Source organism: Acanthamoeba castellanii, assembly GCF_000313135.1.
Source record: "Acanthamoeba castellanii str. Neff unplaced genomic scaffold scf7180000084760, whole genome shotgun sequence".
Taxonomy (NCBI): domain Eukaryota; phylum Discosea; order Longamoebia; family Acanthamoebidae; genus Acanthamoeba; species Acanthamoeba castellanii.
In genome coordinates this window covers 163,509-179,826 of record NW_004457406.1, presented here as the reverse complement: position 1 = coordinate 179,826, position 16,318 = coordinate 163,509, and the positions used below count along the sequence as shown (strand labels likewise).

The 16,318-nt window shown below is 58.4% G+C and overlaps 7 protein-coding genes and 1 pseudogene across 7 annotated transcripts; 1 reads left to right on the top strand and 7 right to left on the bottom strand.

Moving 5' to 3' along the window:
* Window position 1: 1 nt before the first annotated feature.
* Window positions 2–2,686, bottom strand: ACA1_224360 (1pyrroline-5-carboxylate dehydrogenase; the record flags this gene model as incomplete). Its single annotated transcript, XM_004338022.1, has 13 exons — window positions 2–171; window positions 240–313; window positions 381–516; window positions 609–677; window positions 767–1,072; window positions 1,176–1,246; window positions 1,331–1,466; window positions 1,543–1,764; window positions 1,826–1,997; window positions 2,114–2,287; window positions 2,364–2,450; window positions 2,522–2,595; window positions 2,665–2,686. 13 exons carry the CDS (start codon window positions 2,684–2,686, stop codon window positions 2–4), a joined length of 1,713 nt encoding a protein of 570 aa, XP_004338070.1.
* Window positions 2,687–3,174: 488 nt separating this feature from the next.
* On the bottom strand, window positions 3,175–4,449 carry ACA1_224350 (uncharacterized protein; the record flags this gene model as incomplete). Its single annotated transcript, XM_004338021.1, has 4 exons — window positions 3,175–3,226; window positions 3,313–3,447; window positions 3,546–4,143; window positions 4,236–4,449. 4 exons carry the CDS (start codon window positions 4,447–4,449, stop codon window positions 3,175–3,177), a joined length of 999 nt encoding a protein of 332 aa, XP_004338069.1.
* Window positions 4,450–5,324: 875 nt separating this feature from the next.
* On the bottom strand, window positions 5,325–8,780 carry ACA1_224340 (importin beta subunit; the record flags this gene model as incomplete). Its single annotated transcript, XM_004338020.1, has 14 exons — window positions 5,325–6,016; window positions 6,089–6,438; window positions 6,507–6,613; window positions 6,696–6,934; window positions 6,991–7,165; window positions 7,228–7,329; window positions 7,398–7,508; window positions 7,587–7,733; window positions 7,793–7,945; window positions 8,005–8,148; window positions 8,224–8,277; window positions 8,350–8,532; window positions 8,619–8,677; window positions 8,741–8,780. 14 exons carry the CDS (start codon window positions 8,778–8,780, stop codon window positions 5,325–5,327), a joined length of 2,556 nt encoding a protein of 851 aa, XP_004338068.1.
* A 234-nt stretch (window positions 8,781–9,014) lies between these two features.
* ACA1_224330 (electron transport complex, RnfABCDGE type, D subunit) lies at window positions 9,015–10,627 on the bottom strand (the record flags this gene model as incomplete). The annotated part of the gene is made up of 8 exons (XM_004338019.1): window positions 9,015–9,081; window positions 9,152–9,280; window positions 9,333–9,366; window positions 9,441–9,625; window positions 9,718–9,795; window positions 9,817–9,936; window positions 10,045–10,208; window positions 10,325–10,627. The coding sequence occupies 8 exons, from the start codon at window positions 10,625–10,627 to the stop codon at window positions 9,015–9,017; spliced, it is 1,080 nt and encodes a 359-aa protein (XP_004338067.1).
* Window positions 10,628–10,851: 224 nt separating this feature from the next.
* Window positions 10,852–11,370, bottom strand: ACA1_224320 (annotated as a pseudogene).
* Window positions 11,371–11,611: 241 nt separating this feature from the next.
* On the bottom strand, window positions 11,612–13,675 carry ACA1_224310 (PH domain containing protein; the record flags this gene model as incomplete). The annotated part of the gene is made up of 11 exons (XM_004338018.1): window positions 11,612–11,764; window positions 11,865–11,978; window positions 12,056–12,145; window positions 12,258–12,303; window positions 12,401–12,519; window positions 12,608–12,678; window positions 12,784–12,869; window positions 12,998–13,082; window positions 13,150–13,210; window positions 13,291–13,353; window positions 13,448–13,675. 11 exons carry the CDS (start codon window positions 13,673–13,675, stop codon window positions 11,612–11,614), a joined length of 1,116 nt encoding a protein of 371 aa, XP_004338066.1.
* Window positions 13,676–13,959: 284 nt separating this feature from the next.
* ACA1_224300 (EF1 guanine nucleotide exchange domain containing protein) lies at window positions 13,960–14,658 on the bottom strand (the record flags this gene model as incomplete). The annotated part of the gene is made up of 1 exon (XM_004338017.1): window positions 13,960–14,658. One exon carries the CDS (start codon window positions 14,656–14,658, stop codon window positions 13,960–13,962), a length of 699 nt encoding a protein of 232 aa, XP_004338065.1.
* A 239-nt stretch (window positions 14,659–14,897) lies between these two features.
* On the top strand, window positions 14,898–16,073 carry ACA1_224290 (complex I intermediateassociated CIA30 protein; the record flags this gene model as incomplete). The annotated part of the gene is made up of 7 exons (XM_004338016.1): window positions 14,898–14,943; window positions 15,052–15,174; window positions 15,275–15,399; window positions 15,488–15,544; window positions 15,621–15,725; window positions 15,808–15,891; window positions 15,948–16,073. Coding segments are annotated over 7 exons (666 nt in total), but the record flags the coding sequence as incomplete, so codon positions are not given.
* Window positions 16,074–16,318: the final 245 nt, after the last annotated feature.

Below are 16,318 nucleotides of genomic sequence, written 5' to 3'. Positions count from 1 at the left end.
ATCAGTGCTTGGGGGCGGACATGTAGGGGTAGAAGGGGTTGGTGTCGGGCACGAAGTTCTCCTTGATGGAGCGCACGTTGACGAAGCGCAGCAGGTTGTGCTTGCCGCCCGCCTTGTCGTTGGTTCCCGACGCCCTCGACCCGCCGAACGGCTGCTGGCCCACCACGGCGCCTGCGTGCGCATCACATGTGTGAGGTGAGCGAGAGGTGAGAACGAAGAGAAACCAAGCCGTCACGTACCCGTGGGCTTGTCGTTGATGTACAGGTTGCCGCAGCCATACTCCAGCACGTCCATGGCCTTCTTGACGAAGTACCTGCGCACAGACAAAACAGTGAACGGTGAGATACCACGCGACAAACATCACACGACGGACGGCGCACCTGTCGTTGGCGAAGATGGAGCCGGTCAGACCGTAGGTGGACTTCTCGGCCATGTGGAGGGTGTCCTCGATTTGCTCGTCGGGGAACACGTAGACCGTGAGGATGGGGCCGAAGATCTCCTTCTCCATCAGCACGCCTGCGCCCCCGCGGCAAACAAACAAAAAACCGTAAGTCAGGCATCATTTCTCAGGCGCCGTGCCCGAGGAGCGGAAGAACGAAAGACGGTACCGTGCGGGTCCTTGGTCTCCACGAGGGTCGGGTGCACGAAGTAGCCCTTGGAATCATCGCACACGCCACCTACGCAACACGACACGACACGCGACACGAATGGGCCAATGAGTCGCCCTGTGTGGCTACAGCCTTGGCTGGAGGGGGAAGGGGCATACCAGCGTGGATGGTGTAGGTGTTCGAGTCGGACTTGGCAGTCTGGATGAACGACTTGCAGCGCTCGAACGAGGCCTTGTGGATCACCGGTCCCACCATCGTGTCCAGCTCCTCCGGGTTGCCCACCTTGAAGCTCTTGATGCCCTCCACGAGCTTGCCCTTGAGCTCCTTCCACATGCTCGCCGGCACGTAGGCCCTGGAGGCAGCGGAGCACTTCTGGCCCGAGAACTCGTAGGCACCGCGAAGCAGCGCCGTCACGACGGCGTCCTTGTCGGCCGACTGGTGCACGAACACAAAGTTCTTGCCGCCTGTTGGGGCGCCCCGCCACAAGAGAGGGTTCGTGATGATATCAGCCCCTACATGACGCTTCCGGAAAAGTTGTGTGCGAGGGCTCTGGGAGCAGCAGCGTACCGGTCTCACCGACCAGGCGAGGGTAGTTGGCATAGCGGTCGATGTTGTCGCCCAGGCCCTTCCACAACAGCCTGTGTGCGGATATGAGTGTGGCCGTGGATGAGTAAAGGCAGAAACGTAGGAGTTGAGCGAGATCGTCGCGTGAAACGAAACACATGAAGGTGCGCGGGTGCCTGAAGACATCGGTGGAGCCGGTGTAGTGGATGGCGGAGAGCTTGGGGTTCTCCAGGACCACCTTGGTCACCAGCTGAGGGTCACCCGGGATGAAGTTGATCACACCGTCCGGCACGCCTGCCCACCACAAACAGTAATTACTCAATAATAAGAATAATAATAACATTCTAAATAAGTGAGAACAAATAAATACCGGCTTCCTTGTAGAGCTGGGTGAGGTAGTAGTTGGAGAGGATGGCGTGGTCGGAGGGCTTCCACACGACCGTGTTGCCCAGCATGGCAGGCGCGGTGGCCAGGTTGAGCGCGATGGCGGTGAAGTTGAACGGCGTCACGGCGTAGGTGAACCCCTCGAGCGGCCTGTACTCCACCCGGTTCCACGCCCGCACTGATCCGCGGCCGTAGGGGTCGACGTACTCTGCACGCGACGACAAAGGTCAGAAGAAGAAGAAGAAGAAGAAGAGACAGAGAGCGCGCACCGGAAGCAGGCTGCTCGTTGTAGATCTGCTCGGCGTAGTGGGCGTTGAAGTTGAGGAAATCGATGGCCTCGCACGGCGTGTCGATCTCGGTCTGGAACAGGTTCTTGCCCTGGCCGAGCGTCGTCGACGCCGCGAGGAGCGGCCTATACTTGGTCGCCAGCAGCGACGCCATCTGCGTTCAACATAACACGGCACACATGCAGACATGATGAAATCATGGCCGAGGTGAGCACTGGGCTTGATTGGCGGTGACGACTACACTGGTGGGATCAGGCCGCTACTACATACCTTCATGAAGATGCCCAGGCGGTGCTCGGGCGCGAGGTTGCGCCAGTGCTTGTGGGCAGCGAGAGAACCCTCGATGGCCTCCTTGACCTCCTTCTCGCCGGCCTTGTGGTAGACGCCGAGCAGGTGCTGGTGGTCATGCGGCGGCCTGATATCGCCAGTGTTGCCAGTCCTCACCTGCCACAGAGATGCAAAGATTCCATCAGCAAGGGGCCTTGGTGAGATCCGGAGACGGAGGAAATCGATCACTTACCTCCTTGCCATTGATGATGAGAGGCACGTCGAGCTTACCCTTGCGCAGCTCGGCCACCTTGGCGAGCGTGGCATTACGCTGGGCCTCCTGTTATTGGCACCGAGTGAGATTGATTGAATTGTAGATTAATGATGAAAAGATGGAATCATCCTACGCACGTTGTTAATGCTGTTGGGCTCGTTGGTGGGCTTGGGGATGTTCAAGCTGCCACCGGCATGCATGGATCGCGCGCCTGTGTTCGCATCACATGAGTAATGAAAATGGACCAGAGCTGTGAGCGGTCGAGTGCGCGCGTGCGTACCCAGAGGGGCAAGCGAAGCCATCTGCTGAGGGGTGACCAAGTGCGAGCGAGTTGCGATTCTTCTCATCTTGCTGTGTCGTGCTGCGAGGTGTGAAGAGGTTTGTGAATTGCTGCTTCAATCTGCCCTTGTTGTAGGTGTGCGGGGGGGGGGGCGCTACTCGTCTCACAAATGCTGCGCGAAACAAGCACGCCGTGAAGCCGTATGACGCTTTGCCAGATAATGTGGGATCACGCTTCAGCAGAAAGGGCACATGAAGTGGAGAACGCAACCCATGTCACCGTGTGGAGGATGCCTTTGCTCTCCACAAGGTACCTACAAGGTCACCAGAGCCACAAGGTGTTGGTGTTTCAACGACAACAAGACAACATGGCGAGACCGGAAGGTGTGTGGTGAAAAGATCTGTACAATAAAGTGTCTTCTACAAAAGAGACAAGTGAAGTCTGACAATGATGGTTGTACGTGATGGTTGCAGTGCTACTCGGTTGACGCTCAGCAGTGGAGCCAGCTCTTTACATCGGAGCGCCCGTGGAGAACTGGGCCTTGGACCAGTCACCGACCATGCTGCTCACAAGAAGACCGCAGGTCAGCTCCACCGCCACATGGCCACATCCAAGGATGTCTTTATCATCGAGGAGAGACAAGCGTACGAGTGAATGTGGTGCAGGATCTGGTCGCGATAACTTCGCTGCTCCTCGCCCTCGATCCGCGCGAACTTGTCCTGGTTGAGCAGGCACGGCTTCCACAGCCCGTCCACCCCGCTCCTCAGCGCATAGATGCCCTCCCTGCTCCCAACCACCATCACCACGCCACGTCAGCAGCCACGTTACCATGCCACGTCAGCACCATGTAGAACATCAACCAAGAGTTGACATGTACGCACCCGCACTGCTTGACGTAGCGACAGCCCTTGCAGTAGTCGGTGATGAGCCGCCCCGTGGCCACGTTCTTGATCTCGACCGTCATCGCGCCCTGCCCGCCCTGCTGCTGCTGCTGCCAGGTGGTGGTGCGCCCGCCGAAGCCCTCGCGCTGGGCCACGCGCCGCAGGCCGTGCTGCTCGTCGACCACCCGCTCGACCCACTGCGGGTTGATCCACTCGCCGCCGTAGAACTGCGGGTCATCGTTGGGCCGGATCAGGGCGATGGCCTTCAGGTCAATGCCCTGCGCCACCGCAAAGTCGAGCACCCGCGCGAACTCGGCCTTGTTGTAGTCGCCCAGCGAGTAGTTGATCTGGACGCGGTAGCCGTGCCGCTTGAGAAGGACCATGTTGTCCATGACCGAACGGGCGGCCGAGGCGGCGGTGCCCAGCTTCTCGCGAAAGTCCTGCGGCGAGGTGGTGTGCAGGCTCGCGTAGATGGCGTCGACATTGTCGATCTTGGGCTCCTTCAACAATCGCTGCGCGAGCAACACGTTCGAGTTGAGCACCACGCGCGTGTTGCGCTTGTCGATGCCACGCAGGATGGCGTTGATCTCCGGGTGCGCTAGCGGTTCCCCGACCTATGCGTGTGTCGTGTTGTGTGTGTGTTACATGAGCGTGTGTCGTGTGGGTCGTGTGTCGTGTCGTGCGGGTCACCTGTGACGTTGATCTGTTTGCCGCCGAGGCGGGTGAAGGCGTTCATGATGCCCAGCAGCTGCTCGGTGGAGAGTACCGATGGCCCCTTGCGCTTGAGCGGGTCGCGCTTCTTCGCAGCCGCACCGTTGACCGCCGCCGCCGGCTGATGGCCACCACCACCGGATAGGGGGTCTGCTGCGCCGAGGGGCGCGGCCGAGCGTCGCGGGTTGTCCATCCCTTCGTTGTGGCAAAAGAAGCAGTCCATGTTGCACCTGCACACCGTTTGTTTTTAATAGTAAAAATTCTGGAATAATTAAATGATTTTTTTATTTTAAAATAAAAATCGAAAGAAGCGTGTACAGTGCGTACCGGTTGACGACGGCCACCCGAAACTTGCCGCTGTGGTCGTTAAAGATGCGAAAACTCTCCAACTGCCGTTGTTCGAGGTCGTCAACGGCGGCGCCGGTCGCATTAAGCAAGCGCCGCGCGCCGCCAACGGCGCTAAGACGCCGAGGAGCAAACAACGTACTCACCACTGTCCTGCGCATTGTTAGATGGTTGGGTTGGAGACGCTCTGTCGGGGCCTAACGCTTTGTGTCGCTTTCGTCCTTTCCCTTCCAAAACTTTCACAGAAGCACTGTTTGCGCGGGTCGTGCGGTGGTGCACCAAGCCCACACCAAAGTTTCGCAGGGCAGCAGTGAAAGAGGTGGGCGCGGGTGAGCAGACAATAATTTATAGGGGGGGGGGTTGGTTGGTTGTGGGCCACACAACAAAAAGGACCTCAGGGTCTCTCGCCAACGGCCAACCGACGGTTGCGTTGGTGGTGGCGGACAAGCTGACATAGCGAGTCGGCACCGGGGGCAGGTCGGCACGAAGGCGATCGAGTGAGGCGCGAGCGGCGGCGAGCATGCGGCGGCGGTATGCGGCGGCGGCTGCTGCTGCGGGCGGGGCGTGCGGCGGTTGCGGCTGCGGGCGGCGTGAGCGTCGAGGGCGGCCTCGTGTGGCGGCGGAGGGAGGAGTTGATGGGGGGAGAGAGTCGGTTCGGAGCGCGTTTGAAGGAGGGCGTGGCGGGCAGGCAGGCAGGGGCTTGGAGAGCGAAGACCTCCGACTTTAGAGCTTGGCGATTACCTGCTTGGCCCACTTGGCCACCTCCCTCGTCTGCTGGTTCGACGAGGAGGCGCACTCGTTGATGATGCCCTGCACGATCTCGTGCTTGAGGACGTCCCTCACCTTCGGGCCGAGAGCGTGCGCGAGATCTCCGAGGACGCCCACGGCACCGCGGATGACCTCGTCGGACTTGGTAGGGTCGTTCCAGACGAAGGAGACGAAGCCCACGACGTGTTCCACATGCCGGAGGAAGAGATCCGACTTGTTGTCGGTGCGCAGACCCTGGATGATCGACGTGTAGGCCTCGAAGATGTCCTCTCGGAGCTGAAGCACGTAGTCGACAAAGTCGTAGTCGGCGGTCTCGGGGATGGGAGTAGTGGAGGCCTGCTGGAGCATGCCCATCACGTGGGGCAAGTAGGGCTCGAATCGGCCGCCAATGGCAAGGGCAATGTCACCAAAGCACGAGAGGATGGGCGGCTTGACGTTGCGGTTGATGTGCGGGTTCTTGAGGTTCTCGAGCAGAAGGCCGACGAGAACATCGCAGTAAGGGGTGACCTTGTCGCCGAGAGCGCGGCAGATGTCGCCAACCACGCCGACTGCGATGGCGCACACGGCGTGCTCCTCCCAGTTGCGGAGCGCGAGCTCGAGCCACTTGCCGAAGGCGGGCATGTAGCGGGCGAAGTCAGCTTCCACGGCTTGTGAGGCAAAGAAGGACTAGCGTGAGCAAGGACGCCTAGAAACTGAGACATTACGGGGAAAGAACGCACCATTCGCGAGGGCACCAACAGCCATCAGCACTTCCTCTTGGACGGTGGCGCTCTGCAACTCAAACAGCCTGAGGTAGAGGGTCATCATACGGTCGGCGTACGGTTTGACCTCACCCTCCAGCTTCTGGGTGCAGGCCTGAAGAGAGCCGCAGAGGTGACCCTGAAGCTCGACAACGGCTTCCTTGTCGTCGCTGGACACGATCTGAGCGGCAAAGGTCTTCTCGAGACGCTCGAGGAGCGGAGGCAGCAGCTGCGCAATGAGCGGAAGCGAATCCTTGGTCGAGTTCTGAATCAGCACGTTGAGGGCCTCATAAGAAGCGGTGGCCAAGAAGCTCTCATCAGCGTCATCCCTGCATGCATGGTCAAGTCAGAGAGTAAGTAATCCTACGGCGGAGGGTCCGCGAAAGAGTAAAGATACCTGCTGCTGGCGTGGAACAGGGCAGTGGCGAGGGCCTGAAAGTAGGGCGAAAGCGGAGACGTAGGCTTGTCCTCAACCTCGTAAGCGCTGGCAAGGTTGTGGATGGCCTGTTGAAAGGTATTAGATAAAGAGTGCACAGCACCCACCGGTGTTGTAAATCTAGTAGTAGGAAAATGTTCGAAGGCGTACCCAGCAAGCCTTGGCGGCAATGCGAGGCTCATCGGCGAGGGCTTCAATCAAGACCTGAACCACTTCGGGCAGCTTGGTAGCGATGGTCTGAGCATGGAACTGGCAGATGCGACCGATAGTCCAGACGGTGGAATCCTTGACGAGAGTGACTGAGTCCTTCGTGTGCTGAAGGAGGATGGGGATGGCTTGCGTGACAAGCTCGGTGATGATGTAGCCGGTGGGACCCTCGAGAATGGAACCTACGCGCTCGAGTTAGCAGCTGATGAGCAGCTCGGAGCTGTGAGAGTATACGAACCGAAAGCCAGGAGCGCAGCCTCGCGGAAGTGCCAGTTGGTGTTGCTGATGTTGTCGCGCACGAACGGCATCACGTGGGGAACCACCTCATCGAGCACGGTCGAGGCAATCAAGGCCAGGCAGGTACCCGCCGCAGTAGCGACGTTCCACGCGTCCTCCTCCTGCTCTTCGCCCTCCTGTAGAGTAACGCCTGTCAGCGGTTGCCCAACATTGCAATCACCTTGGGGAGCACACTAACCTGCTTTGTGAGGCACTCCATGAGAACGGGGATGAGGAACTTCATGGCTCCCTTGATGTAGTTCAGGCAGGCCCTCGGGGGTTGTTCCTTGGCAGCAACATACTATAAACACGAGGAGACGATGAGACCACCAGTTTTAAAAACAAAGGGAAGCAAACGTGCAGCCGCACCTCATCCATTTCCATCAAAATGTCAACTTCAACGTCGCAGATGGTCGACCAGAACTCTACAGCTTGCTGCGCCACCAGCTCTTCGTCCTTCTTCATCGCCTCCAGCGTAATCTAAAACAGCAAGCAAAACAATAAAACGGGTTAGACCACAACAGCACGTGCGACAGATTGAGTAATTAGATCACGTACGTTGAAGACGTTCTGCATCCAGGTCCCGATTTTGTCATAGTACAGAGCAGCGATCTTGACGAGGCATTCGAAGGCAGCAACTCGGATAGGAGCAACGGGGGCTTGGGTGGCCTCGCAAACAACGGTCAAGATGTAGTTCCTCTCCGCCTAAAGATTAATCGAGATCAGGAGGAGGCCTTGTGCAGTGTCGGGAAATGTACGCATACCTCCTTCTCGAAATTGGCCTTGACGAATTCAAGGGCATTAAGCAGCGCAGTGGTGCCAGCTACTCGGACATCAGCGCTCGGCTCTTCCTTGCGCATGCCCTGAACGACGGCGGTCAAGATCTGGTTGGACTTCTCCTGAATCACTTGAGGTTCCTGTGGTGTAGATAATACGTGAGCAACAGGCCATGGACAATGATGACGAGATCACGCACGATTTCTTCGCAGATGTAGCCAAGCGCTTCCAAAGTGCTCTCCTTGAGGTTGTTGTCCTGCAGCATCATGTGATTCATGAGGCTCTCGATCAGGTCGGGCCATTGGTCACGAGGAAGCTCGATGACGGCGATTTTGGCCAGGACCTATCGAAAATTTGACACGAAGGCGTTAGTTGATTCAGGGACAAAGGCAATGAATGTAGCTGTATGGCTCCTCACCTGGGCCGCGGTGTGCCGGGCTTCCTTGACCGAATCAGCAAGAGTTTTGACAACCTGGGCAATTAACGGAGAACCGTCAGCATAAAGAATGAACTCTGAAATCGAAATTGTCCATGGTGCGCATACCCCGGCCTTGATCTGTGCTTTGGCGGCAGCATCCAAAGCAAGCCATTGCTGAATGCGCTGCTGCTTTCGGGTTTCATCCTTGGCGTCGAGGGCATTCTTCAAGATGAGACCAGCAAGGCGGCGAGAGTGGGGGTTCTTGTCGGCGGAGGCGAGCTCCAGGCACAGAGCGTGCAAGAAGGAGGGCTGAATTGACGGACATGATGAGCGGCTAGAATGGAAGTTTCAAAGGCGCATCGTAGAGGCAGGTCCTATAGAGGAGTGGTGCGTACCAGGTTATGCTGCTCAGCCGCAGCAAGCTGCTTCTCAGCCCCAGCGCGCACCTCGCGATCTGGAAATTGGGGAGTATTAATGAAAGCTGGCAAGACAGACCCGTATCAGCCAATTGACGTACCAGGGCTCTGGGCGTTCAACAAAATCTGGCTAAGATCCATTTGTAGAGGAATGTGTACGAATGTGCAGATTGTGTTGATACGACCGCGTCGCCGTCTCTGAAAAAACAACTGCGTTTGTGCTCCCGCCCGCAAAAATCCGCGAACTGTGTGATCTTAAGGTGGCGCTTTTTTGGCGCGAAAAAAGCCCAAACATTTCGCGCCAAAAGTAAAACGCAGAAAATGGAGAATGTGCCTCTTGCCAGCACTGTCCTGCGTCGCGTGATCGATGACTCATCAATGCCAGCCCATGGCCTCCCGCACCACGGGAAGGATGGCGTTTGCCATTTTCTGTTGGCCCACCACCTGCACAACGCACACGCACGAAGGTGAGCGTATGCGTGTACGTGTGCGAACAAGAAGGTGGTGCGTACGTTGGGGTGGCTGTCGCAACCGAGGTCCTGAGGGATGTCGAGAACGTTCTGGATATCGATGTAGTGCGCGTTGCGCACCTGCGAGACGGCCTTCTTGATGTACTCGCACACGTCCCCGCCCATGATGGGCTTCGGGCCGCAGGAATAGAAGATGTGCAGAGTATCGCCCATCGCCGCGTACTTGGCACGGATACCCTCCATGAACGCCTTGGCGCCTGCACGAGTGGAGAGGGGCAAAGCGATGCGTTGAGAGTGCAGTTCACGCATTGCTATGCGCGCGCGACCGTACGAGACTCAAAGAGCTCCGGGGGAGGAGTGGGCTTGGTGGAGTAGTCATTCGAGCCGATGTTCACGAGCACCGCGTGCGGCTGCCACTCGTTGAAGTCCCAGGACGACGTGGCCACGTTGGCCAGCGTGCGCGGGAAGTCGACGGGGAACGGTTCTGGCGCCGTGATGTTGGGCCAGTCGTAGTTCCTGCGTTGTTCGAACGCACGCCCCGCCATCAAAGTGTTTCCATCATCAGGCTCAAGCTGGTCTGCGGAGGGTGACGATGGGCGGCAACGCACCGGACGACACCCTTGCCGCTCCAGCACTCGACGTGGTACTGAGCGCCCACGGTCCTCGCGATCACCGCTGCGTAGGTCCTGCACACGGGGAATGAGCACGATATGACGACGAAGCAAGACCAACAAGATTGGCTGCCGTTGCTGTACTTGGAGTAGTTCTCAGTGTAGGGGCTGAAGCTGCACGGGTGGTGGCCCTCCACGCCGTAGCCGCACGTGAAGCTCGCTCCCATGGCCTCGATCCTCCTGTTCGCCACCTTGCTCCACCACCATCGACCAACGCGCCACCGACCTCGTACATCAGCACCGGGCGTGGGTTTTGCTCAAGACTCGAGCGGGAAGCGTCGTACGTTGGAGGTGGGCGGGTTGAAGATGACCTGGCCGTCGGACTGGAGGAAGCCCATGAAGCTCACAACACCGAAGAAGGCCTCGGTGAGCTTGCGCACGAGCACTTCATGCTTGCCCGGCTTCAGGTTCGTCGCCAGCACGTAAGCCTGCAGAGCGACAAAAACAGTCAGGGGCCAAAATCCACACCAAGCTCCATCTTGTAAAATCGTTTCTACAGATTCGAAGCTACAGATGAAAGATTGGAAGTGAAAGGCGTGCAAACCTTCTTGGCGGAGGTGGTGTTGAGGCGAGGATAAACGACGCCATCGATAATCACCTCGTAGATGTTTCCCGGCGTCTGCGGCTCGTTGAGAAGAATCAACAGTTGGCCGCTGCCTCCTTCAACGCCAGAAGCACGGATCTCGATGCCCGACCAATCAAACTGCACGTGATGGGGCTCGCTCGCGTTGAACGCCACTCGGCCGTTGTAGCTTACGTGCGCCGTACCATCTTCAATCGACGCCGCGACGCACACAAGCAGCAAGGACAACGCCACAAGCACGATGCTGCAGGCTGTCACCTTCATCTTTACTGGCGATACAAGAGGGTGGGTTGCACTTTCTCCTCGCGGCTCATTGCGCAATTTTTGTTTCTTCTTGTGGTGCTTCCCGCCTATCGTCGACGAGGTGGTGTGTGGCACGTGAAGTGGTTGGGCGAGGCCCACGCCCAAGTTCGAGCTACTTGGAGTTTATGTTCAAAAGATCACTTCTTTGTTCCTGCACCAGTTCAGGCAACAACCTTTCCCCCTATTTACCACTCCTCGTGGCAGACGATGGTACAAGTAAAGTGCTTGAGGGGCGGAAAGATCTCTCGCGCGAACCACAGCGCCCAAGCTCCACCTCTGCCGAAGTTGTTGTACACGGCCTTGGAGCGCTGCGCCAGCTCGATCTCGTGTTCAAGGTGGCTCAGCTCCGTTCTCAGGCCCGCCAGCTCTGTCGTCATCCACTCGATCTCCTCTTCCCCCTTTCGGGCGCGTTGCTCCCGGCTGGCCTTCTTCTCGGGGTGGCCCTCGCCCCAGGTGCCTGAGTTCTGGAGGATGTCCCGCTCTCGGATGGCGCTTCTCTTGGCCTCTTGAAGATGGTTTATGCGTTGCAGGGCCTCCATCCTGCGCCTCTCCACGGGCGGGAGCGTAGGACCCGGGGCCACGCTGATGGTGCAAGGGAGAAGCTCGGGAGGGTTGTGGGTGTAGTAGAAGGAAAGGGCGAGTAGTAGAGTCATCGTCGCAATCATCAGCACGGCGTGGAAGGGCGGGAAGCTGATTCGGGCCATGATGGTGATCGTGCCGTGCTGCTGCGCTTTAGAGAGACTTTGCACCACTACAACTTTCTTTCTACGCCCTTCGTACTGGCTGAGCAGGATTTGGCCCTCTACACGCGCTTCTTCCTTCTAGAGCGTTGGGGGGGGGGGTGAGAAAGGAGGAGGTCGCTGAGGTCTTCTACAAGCGGAGGTCGTGACAATCACTTCCATTCTGTTATTATTGAACATGACGAAGCCCGGGCATCGAGTCGTCTCAGGAGAGGGGAGGAGCCGCGGCGTGGGCGGGCGCATCTCGGTCGTCTTCCGCGAGGCGCGAGGCGAAGTGGGCGGGCGGCAGGGAGACGCTGCCTTGAAGGAAGCCCCCCTTTACCATCTCCTTCAACAGGCCGTGGTGTCGCAGCGTGCCCTGGGTTGATAGTGATGATGAAGAAAAGATGAAAAGATGAAGATGAGAAGAACCATCAAGCGTGCAGTCAGCTGTGGAGCAGAATCGCAGAGGGACGCACCTCTTGGCGAGCGGCGGAAAGGGGCCACAGGGCGCTGATGGCGGCGAGCCAGGAATCAGCCGTGCCTTTGTCGGGAGCGCTCAGGTAGACCGTTCTGTTCTCTCCCGCCTCCACCTATGCACAACGCACGCGTTGAGTTCACACGCGTGTGTGACACACAACACACAGCACGCGGAAGGCCGGAAGGGTACTTCGAGACAATTGGCGCGCCCGGTGATGGCGGGATCGGCGGGCTTGGTGTTGCGCGGCTGAATGGTCAGCCGACCGACCTCCGTCTTGGACTGCAAGTTGTGCCCCCCGCCGCCGCCGCCGCCGCCACCCGTGCATGTCAGCCACATGTACAGATGATACGATGGTGGATGGTGATGCAGATGATGAGAAGATAGAGCGTACAAACGGGGTCTTGAAGAAGTACAGGAAGTCGTCGGTCAGGATGAACCTTGAAGAAGACACAGGGGATTAGAAGCAAAAAGGTGGTGGTGGTGGTGATGATGATGGCGATGATGGATGACGAAGACGAGGGAGGAGGAAAGAACCATCGCTTCTTCCAGCCGAGGTCGGGGGCCGTGCTGGAGAGTGTCGAGAGGTAGCCCACCTTGTGCACCTGCCCGAGGAAGTTGGCTTCGGGCTCGTACAGTTTCGCCTCCCACGGACGCTACATTCACGCGTGCACGCACATTTGAACGCACGCACGCGTCGTCAGGAATGGGCAGGAGACACACAGGTGGGCGGCCGCTACTCACCACGAAGAGGGCGCAGTTTCGCGGTGAGGTGAAGCAGCGCTGCTCGCCGTAGCACCCGTCACCCTCGCCCACTGCACGCACGCACGCACACCCACACGCGGGCACAGGATGGTGAGTCGAACATGAATCGATTGAGCGAATGTGAGCTCGATTCGTTGGGTGTCGGGAGAGCTTACCCTTGTCGAAGAGGGTGAGGCCGAGCATGAGCTCGAGCTGCTTCTTCCGCTTCTTCTTCTGTTCGACCTCCAGCTCGCCCATCCACCTTTTGATTGACGACAGCCGCGGCACCAAAAACAACCGAAAAATGGAAAGATGAGATCACTGTGGTGCGATGACGGGCCTTGCACAACGTTGAAAGAAGAAGGAAGAAGGTATGAAGGTGTGGCGTACGAGACGATGGCGACGTGGCGGGTGAGTTCGGGCGGGGCGGTTTCATCGGCCGACGGCTTGGCGCGGTACACCACAACCACCGCCCCTGCAGAGCCCCCGCGTGGCGTCAGTCACCGCACACGATCATGAGCGACGAGAGGAATGGCGGGTACCGGTCTGCACGAGTTTGTTGTCGACCGACGTGAAGGCCACGACTCGCCCGTCCGCGTCCCTCTGCGCCCAGCGCCCAACGCCACACACCAGTCCCCTTGAGGCCACCGCCAGTGACGCTGAGGGGCGAGAAGGAGGTGTACCATGAGGTTGGTGGAAACGCCTGAAGAGGTCGTCTTGGCCTTCTTGCGGCCTTTCCGCCCCTCCTGCACCCCAGCCAGCAGCAACCACGAGATTGATGAGATCTTCTTTCTTCTGCGTTGTGCAAAAGAACGAAAGCGACGGGGGGGGGGGCAATACGCCGGTCTGAGAACGAGAAGAGCGGAGGGCGGCCATGAAGTCGTCGACTACGGCCTGGGAGGCGAGGGAGGCGGGAGGGCGACCACGGCCCAGCTTCCTGCGCAACCGGCCCAGTACGCCGCCTCCCTTCCTCTCCTCCTCGAGGGCCTCGCTATCCTCCTGCTGCTGCCCCACCCTCGCCGCCTCCTCTTCTCTCTCCTCAGGTCCGGGACTAGCGCCGCCTTCCATCTTCAATCCACAAACTACACTTCGGTTGAGCTTTTGGAGCGCTCGCGCACAGAGCAACCAGAATTAAAATAAAAAAATAAATATCTCAAAAATCATAACCTCACATGGCCAATTGCGATGTTCATCTCACTTCGATGGAGCGCTCGTAAGAAAGATAGGCACGAAATTGGGATAGAGCTTGTTTTACTTGAGGTTTCAGAAGTTGGATGGGAGGAAAATCGGGGGCTAGGGGTCTCTCCGCCGCGGTCCATCTTCGCTTCGATTCGGGGAACGGTGAAATGCTCTTACACCTTGGTGAAGGCGGCAATGTCGATGGACTGCACGTACTCGTCGAAGGCCTGGATCTGCTCCTCGAGGTCCTCAGTGTAGACGAGGTCATCGACGACGACGCAGGAGATCTGGAGCTTCTTGATACCGTAGGCGACCTCGACCTGCTTCGAGGGACCCCAGGTGAGGCCCTCCATGGTGATGCCCCTGACGAGCTCCTCGAGCTTGTTGAGGTCGGTGGTGTCTTCCCAGGGCTTGACATCGAGAATGATGTTGGACCTCTGGATCTCCTCGGCCTTCTTGTGCTTCTTCTTGTCGGCCTCGCGCTTCTGCTTCTCAGCAGCGAGCTCCTCCTCGCTCACACCGCCGAAGAGATCATCATCGTCGAAATCGACATCCTCCTCCTTCTTCTCCTCCTTCTTCTCCTCGGCCTTGGCGGCAGCGGGGGCGGGGGCGGCAGCGGTCTGCTGCTCGGCGAGCACGACCTCAGCGGGCCAGCTGGAGCGCTCCTCATCGCTGAAGGTCTTGATGTGCTGGTACCAACGGTAGACGTGGGCGAACTTCTTCTCCGGACCCGACGGGTTGTGCTGGGTCACCTCGGCGAACAGCTTAGCGTCATCGCTGGTGGGCAGGTAGCCCTTCGCGTACGACTTGTCGGACAGGAAGCCGTTGAACTTGCCGATGGCCTGGGGGGTGCTGAAATCGAACTGAGCCATTTGCTGTGTAGAGGTGATGCGGGGGGAGAAGATGGGCGCGGTGTGGACACGGACGGGCAAAAGCAAGGCCCCGCCCCAACCCCGCCTTTCGGTTCTGCCCTCCGAACTTGGAAATATACCAGAACCAACCAACCCTCCGAATCCCCCAATCGCAATTCAATCATAGTTTCACAAAAGGAAAAAACAGAGAAATGTTGTTTTTCTTTCGTTTTTCCTTCGCAAAACACACAGAGAAAGATGCTGGGCCGCTCGCGGGCTGGAGTTGGGAGCAGCGTCAAGAACCTCGTGCGCGAGGCCCTTGCCGGTACCCCTTGCCCTCGTACCTCATGATGGCACGAAGCTTCATTCCGCCCCTTTACTTTTTCGTACTTTTTTTTTCGTACTTGCTACTAGGACCTCCGCTGCTGCGGGAAGGGGCCTTTGGCGGGCCTCAAGCGAGGGAGCGAATGCTCTACAGCTTTGGCGCCGGTGCTGACCCCGCCGCCTGGGAGGCCGTGACGGATGCCGACTTTGGCGGTATGCAGTCGTTTTTACTTCTTGGAAATCACGGCCCAAGGAGTTCTTCGGCGCCTCAGCAGCTGCCCTCCTCCTGCCGCTTGGCACCGAAACCGCACAGGTCGCTCGCGGGCCAAGTTGGAGCCCACCGAGCAGGGCACGTGGGTGTTCTCGGGCGCGCTCGATCTCTCCACCGAGGGCACGGAAATGAAACAAGCGGGCTACGCCGGCCTGCAGCCTCGCCAAGTACCACCTGCCACTTTCCAACCTTCATCTCCCTCTGCTCTTTGACTGACCTTCCGCCCTTCTTGTGGTTTGGCTCGCATCGGTGCAGAGAAAAACCATAAAGAGCCTTGATGGCTTTGATGCGCTCGAGGTCCGAGCCAAAACGGTACGCACTCTACGGAAGCACGGTACTACTGTAGTTGCGGTGAACTGACGCGTGGGGAGGCGCTGACGCATTCCAGGATGGACGAGTGTACATCGCCAATATTAAGACCGATTCGATGGTGAAGCACCATCTGTTCCAGGCGTTCTTCACCACGCGCAAAGACGAATGGACCAATGTTGTCGTACGTTCCATCATGAACCAACTTCGCGACCTCACCGTCTCTCGCACTCAGTGGCCTGAACTGATGTCCCGCGTGCGTGCAGCTTCCATTCGACCGATTCACGCTCACGTTCCAAGGGCAAGTTGAAGGCGAGTCCCTCCCCATCGACCCGCGGCAGTTCCAGGCAGTACGTGCCCCCCTCCAGTCGTCTGCAGGATCATCACTCACGCACGCCCACAACAGGTGAGTTTCCTCATGGCAGAGCGTAAGGACGGCGAGTTCAGGATGGAGCTGGAGTGGGTCAAGGCCATCAACACGCGTCTGCGAAAGGGCGCGCGCTACACCGGCCTCGTCCACGACCAAGACTAGGCAGCATCATCAACACGCACGCATGCACCAACAAGTACTTGTTCCCAACACAACACCCTCACCTCCCACCACGGTTACCCCCCCCCCAACATTCCTAGAATGGCAAGGAATGTGCCCCTTCGCAAAACAAGAGGGAATGTGCGGAATGTGTGATAAGCGGATTCAACGAAGAAGGTTAGGTTAGGTTTAGACGTTCGTTCGCGCGCGCGCACGGAGTAACTCTCTCTTTCGAGAGCAGTTGCGAG